At 46.2% G+C, this 11,868-nt stretch overlaps 1 protein-coding gene across 2 annotated transcripts; it reads right to left on the reverse strand.

Annotated features, from left to right (window-relative positions):
* Positions 1 to 1,514: 1,514 nt before the first annotated feature.
* On the reverse strand, positions 1,515 to 4,941 carry syt15 (synaptotagmin XV). Of its 2 annotated transcripts, none has more exons than XM_024387287.2 (7): positions 4,705 to 4,941; positions 3,437 to 3,535; positions 2,823 to 2,944; positions 2,428 to 2,717; positions 2,177 to 2,344; positions 1,990 to 2,098; positions 1,515 to 1,897 (listed from the first exon to the last, which is right to left on the reverse strand). In XM_024387287.2, the coding sequence occupies exons 2-7, from the start codon at positions 3,508 to 3,510 to the stop codon at positions 1,593 to 1,595; spliced, it is 1,068 nt and encodes a 355-aa protein (XP_024243055.1). In that variant the 5' UTR covers positions 3,511 to 3,535; positions 4,705 to 4,941; the 3' UTR covers positions 1,515 to 1,592. The 2 variants fall into 2 exon arrangements, with proteins under 2 accessions (XP_024243055.1, XP_024243054.1); XM_024387286.2 differs by having other exon boundaries at positions 3,437 to 3,623; positions 4,705 to 4,940.
* Between the last annotated feature and the right edge of the window lie 6,927 nt (positions 4,942 to 11,868).

An 11,868-nucleotide genomic window follows, 5' to 3' on the forward strand; every position in this document is an offset into this window, starting at 1 on the left:
GGGTGTGTCTATATACAGTAGCGGTACATGGATAAAATCACTGGGGAAGCCATAAACAACAGCCATATTACAACCCTTGTTGTGATAATTGCATTGTTTGCTCTATAACCTGTTAGTTCATATGCCTTGTGACCAGTGATATATAGGCCTTAAGGCCGAGACTAATAAGAATAATACATTCAACCACACCTTTTTTTTCATCACAAAACCAGAGAGCAACTTGTGTCAGGTGAAGTCCACAAAGCATAACCTATTGCATATAACAAACCGTTACATGACCTACAGCATGGTCAAGTTAATGTGTCCGACATTTTCGGACTACACCTTTACAGTGAGTTACCGCAAGTCACAAAGTCACAGTTGAATTCACTCCAAAAATAATAGTCTATTTTTTATTTTTTTATCAAGGGAGGCCAAATGCCTGCCGGGTTCCCGTGCATTCAATGCTAGGGGCTGCAACAATGTCATACTGTTTATGACCAGACATTATCACATAGATGGCCTACACATACAGCGACAGAGGGGCGCTGTTTCGCTCGACTCAGATGCTTTCTCAAGTGAGATACAAATGATGAAAAGACAGAGAGACAAAAGATACATTTTTTTTATATGCTTTTTTTTGTCTCTGTGTGTAGGCCATCTATATGATGCTGTCTGGTCACAAAGAGTATGACATTGTTGCCGCCCATAGCATTGAATGCACGGGAAGCCGGCAAGCATTTTGACTCCCTTGATTAAAAAAATATATAATAATAGTCAATCAAATTATGATAATGCCCCTTTAATGTAAGAGCTGGGAGAAAGTTTTGGCCTTCCATGGTGACATCACTATGTGGTAAATGAGTTAATAGATCAATAACAGATATTTCAAAATATCTCTGCCAATAACAGCTCATTTGAACTTTTCCTCTTCCCAGTCCCAGTCCCACTCCCAGACAGTCCTGGCAAAATTCTTGATTGAGAAATTTCTCTTTGCTAAGTAGCTATTTTTCTTTATTTTTGACCATTTGAATTGAAAACAGTCACAGTAAGATACTTAATTGTTATCCAGAAATGATTTGATATTGAGAGAAGTGGCTGCATTGGACCTTTGAACCAACTATGTGAGAAAATCTGTTCTGTAAATACAAAATATATATAAATATATAACTTTCTTTTTGTAGTGTTTGTCAAATCATTTATACACACGTGTTCCTGTAAGTGCTTGTCACGTGTGCTCCCTCTCCGGCCTCTAGGTCACCAGGCTGGTCGTTATGGTGCACACCGGTCACCATCGTGACGCTCACCTGGACTCCATCACATCCCTGATTACCTTCCCTATATATGTCACTCCCTTTGGTTCCTTCCCCAGGTGTTATTGTTTCTGTTTCTTGTCTGTGTGGTGTTCCTTGTTTTGTATTATGTTTTGTTAATTTATTAATTTATTAATTTAAATGATTCACTCCCTGAACTTGCTTCCCGACTCCCAGAACACTCGTTACAGTGCTCAATTACCACAGAAACAACAAGAAAGATGGAGTAAGGAATTTATTTATTGTGAAAGACATCTGAAAAATTTTGACAATTAAATAAATGATCTTGCTGTGTGTGTGTTATGTGGGCTTGCCTAGTCCATGCCACTGTTTGACCAGTTCGTTGGGTGTATTGACCATGTCAGTCCAGTGCTGAAGCTGAGGCCCCCTGGCATACATGAATGGCCCCAGCACCACCACACCTACTGGGGTAAGGCCTGATCCAATCAGCTCCAAGGTCAGACTGGTCTGGTCGAGCTGAGACGGGCGAAGCTTAAAGGTCATCTTGTGGTTGAAGCCAGGGTCAGCTCCACTACTAACCACCGGCGTTCGTCTGGATTTAACTACCCGAGTGTGGATCTGTAGGCTCACCTGGAAACACATGCCTGAAAACAAAATAAACACAATTACACTTGAGAACACACCTGATAACAGAACACACACATGTATGCAGACACACATACTCTTACACACTCACCTGTGTCTGTGTGTATCTGCAGGCTGCGGGCTCTCAGTATGACCACAGTGAGGCGTTGTAGAGACGGACTATAGTTCAGAGACACCTGAATATCACCAAGACCTGAACACTGACAGAGAGAAAAAAAAGAGCTACTTACTGCAGGTTGTGTGTGTGTGTGTGTGTGTGTGTGTGTGTGTGTGTGTACCTGCATTTCGTCCTTAGTCTCTAGGTCTCTCCAGAGCAGCCTGCCCCCCTCCCCCAGCTCCCCTTCAATAGGGAACAGAACCCTGCCCACCGCATGGTGCCTGCCTCCCCGATCCACACTCAACACGTACACACTGAGCACACTCTCAGATACACACACACCCGATACCTGGAGAGAGAGAGAGAGAGAGTGGGGGGTGAGTTAGTCTAGTGGGAGTTAAAGGAACCAATTTAGTGTGTTTGTGTGTGTACCTGGAACACAAAGCTGTCGTTGAACTCAGGGTCGCGACCCCTGCATCGGGCCCTGGCCTTGTGTCGGCGACGGTCGTCAGGGAGAAGTCGCAGTTCTGCCAGTGTGTCATTACTATAGAAACATGTTGGCAAGTTTCTCAGGCGGAGCAGCGAGACATAAAGCTGTTCGTTGTCATGGCGATAGGCCACTGAGAAGCACAGTTGCACAGCGCGACCAGGAGGGGGTGACACCTCACTGACATCAGGGACCCAGTACAGACCTGCCCTTACACTACCTACTGGATACCAGCCTAGAGAGGAAGAAGTAGCACAAAGTAGCCCAATTAGTGGGAGTGGGTGATATGCGAGACATACAGACAGTGTTGCCGTCCCCCCCTCCCCTCCTCCTAACCTACTCTCTACTGTGAGAGATCCACGATGGGTGTTGCTGAGGTCCTTCCGTCCCTCTTCCTCCCTCACCTCGCTCCTGAGAGTTGGTTTAAATCGGGGCGGCAGAAAGAATGGGATCTCATCTGGCCTATCACAGAGAGAGGCACAGAAAATTATCATAACAAATCATCTACAAATAACACAGTGGCTTTGGTCATGTTCCTATGCTCAGACGTTGCCGACGCATCCCAGACCTATCTTAGGTATCAGCTGACCACTATGTTATAGCAATCTGGTGCCTGACGGCACAGTCGATGGTGTGGCACACAACCATTGGTTAACGCATGCAACGTCTGAGCAGGGGAATACGACCATTATCTAACATATTGCTCTCTTTCTTTATACACATATAGATTGCGTTCCCCTGCATGCATCAACTAATGGTTGCGTGCCACGTCATCAACTGTCATCGACTGTGTCATCGACTGACAGATTGATATAACATATGATGTGGTTAGCGGATACTAAAAATACTTATCAAGCGTTGTAAGATCTGGCATGTGTCAGCAACACCTGGGCAGAGGAACACACTCCAACACACACACACGCACACATTTAGGGGCTGTGACCTGACACTCACCTGTACCTGGGTCTCTGATTGGTCAGGAGAATTGGAGTGGTGCACGCTGGGAAGGGAGCTATCATGGTAACCATTTCCTGGTATTGTCTTTGGCCGCACCTCCTCCACAGGAAGTAGACAGATACACCAATCAGAAGCAAGAGGAAGAGTCCCAAAGACAGACCAACAGCCAATAACATTGTTGGATCTGAAATACAGTGCCTTCAGAAAGCATTCATACCCCTTTGGAAGGGGGGTACTGTCACGCCCTGACCTTAGCGATCCTTTAAATTCTCTATTTGGTAGGTCAGGGTGTGACTAGGGTGGGAAGTCTATGTTTATATTTCTTTGTTGGTCGAGTATGGTTCCCAATCAGAGGCAGCTGTCTACCGTTGTCTCTGATTGGGGATCATACTTAGGCAGCCCTTTTCCCACCTTCTGTTGTGGGATCTTGTCTTTGTGTGTTTGCACTCCTAGCTTTACATTCGTTGAATTGTTTATTGTTTTTAGTGGAACATTTATATTGTAAGAAAATGTACGCCTACCACGCTGCACCTTGGTCTTCATTTAATGACGGACGTAACACTGTGACACAGAATAATCGGCTGCCAATGACTGGAACGAATTGCAAAAAGACTTTTTTTCTCCCTCACTAACTTTAAACATCAGCTATCTGAGCAGCTAACCGATCGCTGCAGCTGTACACAGCCCATCTGTTAATAGCCCATTCAATCTACCTACCTCATCCCCATATTGTTTTTATTTACTTTTTTGCTCTTTTGCACACCAGTATTTATACTTGCACATCATCATCTGCACATCTATCACTCCAGTGTTAATTTGCTAAATTGTAATTACTTCGCTACTATGGCCTATTTATTGCCTACCTCCTCACGCCATTTGCACACACTCTATATATACTTTTTTTTCTGTTGTTTTATTGAATGTACGCTTGTTTATTCCATGTGTAACTCTGTGTTGTATGTGTCAAACTGCTTTGCTTCATGTTGGCCAGGTCGCAGTTGTAAATGAGAACTTGTTCTCAACTTGCCTACCTGGTTAAGTAAAGGTTAAATAAATAAAAATAAATCAAGGGGTATGAACACTTTCTGAGTTTTATGTCTGTTTGCCTGTCAATCTCCTCTGCCTGGCAAAATTCTGCACAATAATATAAGTTGTATTCTTCACATCTATAAACAATTATTTCTGAGTAATAAAGTGAACTTCAGATGAAGTTGAAGGGAAGGAAACAGAGGGTGAATTGGGTTCTCTCCAGCATTTTTACTCACCAGCCATGTCTCTCTCCCTTTGTTTCTTGACCCTTCAGTCATGACACTGTCATTACACTCCACATTATTCCTCTCTTTCTGCTTTGCTCTTTTCCCCTCCTACAGAACCGGAGGTTCAGGTAGGAATAAGTTGAATGTAAGTCGAGGTAGTATTCCAGTGTATTCCCGAACAGAGTTCCAGTCTGGAAACCAGGTGGTATTGAATGTAAGATACAGCTGTTGCCTTCCCATCCCGAGCTTCAGGACTCTGGGCCTCACAGACTCAAGGCCGCATGCACGCGCGCATGCACACACACACACACACACACACACACACACACACACACACACACACACACACACACACACACACACACACACACACACACACACACACACACACACACACACACACACACACACACACACACACACACACACACACACACACACACACACACACACACACACACACACACACACACACACACACACACACACACACACAGCCTATATACACACACACAGCCTATATACACACAGGCAACATCATTTTAACCCATTCAGTAAATTCATATACATTTTATTTGGGCCATGGGGAAAATGTTTAACTTTTCACCTGAGCAATAGTCATTGCGCACAAACATGCACCAACACACTGATTCTCTGCACAGGGATTGGTCAGTCTGAGAGAGCAGAGCTACAGCTAATGAGATGACAAGATGCTTATCCTTAGGGCTAAGACTAACGCTACAGCTAACACACACGCGCACACACACACACACACACACACACACACACACACACACACACACACACACACACACACACACACACACACACACACACACACACACACACACACACACACACACACAGCCTATATACACACACACAGCCTATATACACACAGGCAACATCATTTTAACCCATTCAGTAAATTTATACATTTTATTTGGGCCATGGGGAAAATGTTTAACTTTTCACCTGAGCAATAGTCATTGCGCACAAACATGCACCAACACACTGATTCTCTGCACAGGGATTGGTCAGTCTGAGAGAGCAGAGCTACAGCTAATGAGATGACAAGATGCTTATCCTTAGGGCTAAGACTAACGCTACAGCTAACACACACACGCACACACACACACACACACACACACACACACACACACACACACACACACACACACACACACACACACACACACACACACACACACACACACACACACACACACACACACACACACACACACACACACACACACACACACACACACACACACACACACACAGCCTATATACACACACACAGCCTATATACACACAGGCAACATCATTTTAACCCATTCAGTAAATTCATATACATTTTATTTGGGCCATGGGGAAAATGTTTAACTTTTCACCTGAGCAATAGTCATTGCGCACAAACATGCACCAACACACTGATTCTCTGCACAGGGATTGGTCAGTCTGAGAGAGCAGAGCTACAGCTAATGAGATGACAAGATGCTTATCCTTAGGGCTAAGACTAACGCTACAGCTAACACACACGCGCACACACACACACACACACACACACACACACACACACACACACACACACACACACACACACACACACACACACACACACACACACACACACACACACACACACACACACACACACACACACACACACACACACACACACACACACACACACACACACACACACACACACACACACACACACACACACACACACACACACACACACACACGTAGCCACCTGGCCTACATCTTGGGGTCAGAGAGAGAGAGAGCACGAGAGAGTTACAGAGCGAGACAGAGAAAGAAAGGAAAGGATAGAATGAGTGTGAGAGAGAGGAAGGGAATGTGAACAGAGTATCTGAAAGAGTGTAATAGAAGAATAGAGCAAGAGAGCAACATTGAGAGAGGAGACTTTAAGTGAGGGCTCACTGTGGATTTAGTATTGATCGGGGGTGAAAAAGAGTTGGTGTTAGAATTAAATGTTGTCTGCTGTCAGTTGTGGATGAGAAAAGGATCCGAGTACAACAGGTGCACTTATAAAGGTAAGAAACAATGCTGAACCTGTGTGGGTGCGTGTGTGGATCCTAGTGTTGGGAAAGAGTAAGTGTTCATGAGTACAGTGTCAGTTTCCGGGACCCAGATTAAACCAACTCCTAGGAATAGGTTTATTCTGGGTGTGGGAAACCGGCTCATAGCATTTCTAAATTGAGTTCAGCTTGGGCAAGAGAGACAGGGGAGAGAAGTGATGTGGCGTTTAGCAAGGAGTCTGACTGAGTTTCCCAAAGCTTCTCAGCCATCTGCAGGGTTTAACAGACTCACACACACACACACACACTGACTGGAATATACATAGGACGGGATCAGCGTAGGGAGCGTGGTTGTGTGGCTTTGTGTTTAAATTTTTTTTCTCATTGCTAACTCAATAATAGGATTCAAAGAGCTAAATTTACTCTAATTGTTTCCCAGGAGTCTATTATTGTTCTCCTCTTTATTCTCTTTCTCTTTGTCTCTCCCTCCATTGAAGGGAGAGAGAGTAAGAGAGACAGAAGGGAGGAAGATTGAAGAATTGGTTACCTGTGAGGGCTAAAGGCTCTCTTAACTTTAGCTCAGTCCCACGTTTTACAAAATAATCTGGACCCTGTAATCTTATTACCGAAGGCTAATCTGGACTGTGTGTGTGTGTGTTACCAGAGAGGAAGAGAAGAGTGGGGCGCATCTGATAGGAAGGTTTTATGGAGGAAGAGAGAGGGAGAGGAGGGAAAGAAAGAAAGATTAAATCATTTTTTCTGCAGTTTCTTCAAGACAAGACAACCTGAGCAGAACAAACAACCAGGCCACAGCTGGAAGATCAATTGATCCCTTATTCCTATTTGTCAGTGTTGTTGTCATGGCGAGGCACTGGCGTCTGTCATCAGAGTGCTTCCCCCCTGTCAGCGGCCATTTTGGATCAACAGGCGGACTCAGGACGGAGAGAAAAGAAGAGGAAGAGGAGGAACGCTCACCCATCTACTCCCTCTCCAAGAGCTCCATGGACGTAGTCATGGCAACCAAACACCCGCAGCTGCGAGACCCGGCGTGGGCAAAACTGGAGCTGAGACGGAGCGCCAGCCAAAATACACAGTCCTCCACAAACACACACACACCAAAACTCACAACCCTACAGCAATACATACAACAACCGACACCCTCACACTCACAGACGTCTCAAAACATACACGGGCACGGATCTCCCCTTAGTAACGAGCGTGTGGCGCGTTGGAGTATGTGTAGCGCCAGTGTGTGTAGCAGTGTTAGCACACCAGAGACGGTCATATGGAAGGGAGGGAGTATGACTGAGGAGACCCCGTGCATCCTGTACTCCGCTCGCAGCTCCAGACTGGCTTCAGAGTCTCAGAGTTCCATACAAACACCTGCTACACCCTCACCTTTCACCTCACCCCTAAACACACCCACTCAGAGCCCAACCCTACACACACGCCACAACCTACCCCAACTCCAATACAGACCGTCACCCCTTACCGCAGACACACCCTGTCAAACGCACACACCCTCACCTATGTCCTCACCCCTACCTATAATGTTACCACTACCCTCACCCCTATCTATAACCTCACCTCTACCCTCACCTCCAGCTGTTATATCATGCCTACCCTCACCCCTATCTGTAACCTCACCTCTACCCTCACCTCCAGCTGTAATATCATGCCTACCCTCACCCCTGACCCCTAAAGGATGCCGACCAAATCCTTACACAGACGAGGCCTGTTCCCCCCACAAGCATCCCTCTTCCCCCTTTCCCTCTCCTTCCTGTAGAGCTCAGGGTGTGGAAGGTCTGGAGGAGAGGGGCAGCATTGAGCAGGTCCCACCCCAACCAGGGTGCACCCCTGTGGGGATGTACTATGTAGAGAAGCCCCCTATCCTGAGCCCCAGACCCAGACCTAACAACAACACACCTCCGTTGGGTGCTTGCTTGGGCATCCCTGTACAGCAGCAAGAAGTGGAGATGGACCCTCGGGTGTTTTTCCCCAGCCCACCTGCTCACCTGGCATTGTCATGGTCACCGAGGCTCACCTGTCCGTCTGGCCGAGGTCAGATATCGGCAGGTTTAGTTTCCTCCCTCAGCGACTCACAATTGGATGGCTGCGCCCGCTGCTCCTGTAACTCCGCCTATTCAGGGGTCATGAACTTGATGACATCATTACCCCAGGGATCAGGGTTCAGGGAGGAGGGGACAATGACATCACAGAGGGAGCTGGTGGAGGTCGGGGTGCAGGCAGGGTCACCTCAAGGGTCAAGGTTAAACTTTAGGTCCCTCCAGAGCTCCCTAAAGGATTATGGGTCGGACACTAATCTGGGGTCTCCCCCTCGGTCCAACTCCATCATGGGCTACAACACTTATCTAGGTTCACAGTCCATCTTGGGGTCCCCTCCGGGATCAAGGTTGAACCTGAGGTCATCGCTAGGCTCCCACTCCAACCTGGTGTCGCCCTCTTCCAGTATGTTCCCTCTGGACATCCCCAGAGAGGGGTGGGAGGAGAAGTTAGAGTGGGAGGACAGCATCTCTTCCCCACTGGGGGAGATGGGGAGGAGGAGATCCTGTCTGAAGGTGGTGGTACAGGAGGAGGAGAGGAGTAGAAGTGGAGAATGGGATCACAGCAAGAGGAGGAGTAGTATGAAGCAGGTGCAGTGGGATGAAGACGGGATGACCTGGGATGTTTACGGAGCCTCTCTGGACCCCGAGGAACTCAGCTCGGCCATACAGGTATGTCTGTCGGTGTGGTCTGTGGAGGTGTGTGTGTTAACCCTGCGTAGCTCAGCGGCCATACAGGTGTGTGTTTGTGTTAAGTCTGTGGTGTGTATAGCTCGACTATTCAGGTGATGGTTTCTACATGTCAATCTACACTATATATACAAAAGTATATGGACACCACTTCAAATTAATGGATTTGGCTATTTCAGCCACACCGTTACTGACATGAGCATAAAATTGAGCACACAGCCATGCGATCTCCATAGACAAACATTGCCAGCAGAATGGCCTTACTGAAGAGCTCAGTGACTTTCAACATGGCACCTCCATAGGGTGTCACCTTTCCTACAAGTTAGTTTGTCAAATTTCTGCCCTGCTAGAGCTGCACCGGTCAACTGTAAGTGCTGTTATTGTGAAGTGGAAACTTCGAGGAGCAACAACGCGAAGTGGTAGGCCACACAAGCTCACACAACGGGACAGCCGAGTGCTGAAGTGCGTAGCTCGTAAAAATCATCACGCTTCACCATCTGGTAGTCCGAAGGATGAATCTGAGTTTGGCAGGTTCCAGGAGAATGATATCTGCCCCAATGCATAGTGCCAACTGTAAAGTTTGGTGGAGGAGGAATAATGGTCTGGGGCTGTTTTTTATGGTTTGGGCTTGGCCCCTTAGTTCCAGTGAAGGGTAATCTTAACGCTACAGCATTCTAGATGATTCTATGCTTCCAACTTTGTGGCAACAGTTTGGGGAAGGCCCTTTCCTGTTCAGCATGACAATGCCCCTGTGCACAAAGCAAGGTACATACAGAATTGGTTTGTCTAAATTGGTGTGGAAGAACTTAACTGGCCTGCACAGAGCCCTGACCTCAACCCCATCGAACACCTTTGGGATGAATTGCCCATCCTCACTACTGCTCTTGTGGCTGAATGGAAGCAAGTCCCTGCAGCAATGTTCCAACATCTAGTGGAAAGCCTTCCCAGAAAAGTGGAGTCTGTTATTGCAGCAAAGAGAGGACCAACTCTGTATTAATGCCCATGATTTTGGAATGAGATATTCGACGACCAGGTGTCCACATACTTTTGGTAATGTAGTATATTGTTCTATATTTATCTATATATTCATCATTTTTTATATGTTAACTGTTGTTTCTCTGACCTTATCTTATACTATCATACAGAAACACCTGCAGCTCAAAACCAGGACAGACAACACAAACACAGAAACCACTCCCAAAACCAAACCGAAGACTAAAAGCAAATCAAGGGTTAAGATCATTTCTAAAACCAAGAACAAAACCCCTCTCATGGAAACCGCTACCCCGTCAACCCCTGTTATGACAACCAAAGGCAAGACCGCTTCCATGGAAATCACTACCCTGTCAACCCCTGTCACTACCAAAAGAGAGACCACTGCCATGGCAACTTCCCCAATGGCATTATCGATTAATACCGTGGCGACTGCTGCCATTGAGACTGAGGCTGACACCAAAGGAGAGGGAGAGAGAGAGGGAGTCAGAGAGGGAGAAAAAGAGGGGGAAGGAGAACAGAGACAGAGAGAACCAGAGGGAGAGGTAGAGGTAGAGAGGGAGGAAGAAGGAAAGTTAGAGGGAGATAGCGAGGGAGGAGTAGATGGAAAGGGAAAGGGAGGAGGACAGAGGGAGGGAGGACTGAAGTGGGAAGAGACAGCGGAAAAGGGGACACCAGTGCTGTCTCGTAAGTCGTCATATCGTGAGAGTGGGCAGAGCAGGAAGAAGAGTGGAGGAGTGATGAAGTCACTGAAGCGATGTGTTCGCTCCTCAAACCCCAATGAATGACAGTGGAAGAACACTGAGAAGGTGGACATGATCACATTATAAGACTAACCAATGACTGTATGGGACTAACACTGGAGGTTGGCGGGGTGCAGTCTAAAGTGCAAAAGAGGCATCTGAATAACACTAACACTGGACTCCCTACTGCTGTGTTGTAGTTTTTGACTACTTGATATAAAATGTATATGTTAGTATTCAAATATATCTGCCAGTAGGTGAAAAATATGTTGGGTTGGACAGGATACTACTCCAGTTCAGGTTTGCAATAACATCTACAGTTGAAGTCGGAAGTTTACATACACCTTCGCCAAATACATTTAAACTCAGTTTTTCATCATTCCTGACATTTAATCCTAGTAAAAATTCCCTGTCTTAGGTCAGTTAGGATCACCACTTTATTTTAAGAATGTGAAATGTCAGAATAATAGTAGAGAGAATGTATTATTTCGGATTTGATTTCTTTCATCACATTCCCAGTGGGTAAGAAGTTTAAATACACTCAATTAGTATTTGGTAGCATTGCCTTTAAATTGTTTAACTTGGGTCAAACGTTTCGGGTAGCCTTCCACAAGCTTCCAAAATAAGTTG

Source organism: Oncorhynchus tshawytscha, linkage group LG25, assembly GCF_018296145.1.
Source record: "Oncorhynchus tshawytscha isolate Ot180627B linkage group LG25, Otsh_v2.0, whole genome shotgun sequence".
In the NCBI taxonomy this organism is placed as follows: domain Eukaryota; kingdom Metazoa; phylum Chordata; class Actinopteri; order Salmoniformes; family Salmonidae; genus Oncorhynchus; species Oncorhynchus tshawytscha.

Coding starts and splice junctions, on each gene's coding strand:
- syt15 (XM_024387286.2), bottom strand. Junction 2,718..2,822: donor TGGATCTCTCACAGTAGAGA/GTAGGTTAGGAG, acceptor CTTCCTCTCTAG/GCTGGTATCCAGTAGGTAGT. Junction 2,345..2,427: donor ACGACAGCTTTGTGTTCCAG/GTACACACACAA, acceptor CTCTCTCTCCAG/GTATCGGGTGTGTGTGTATC.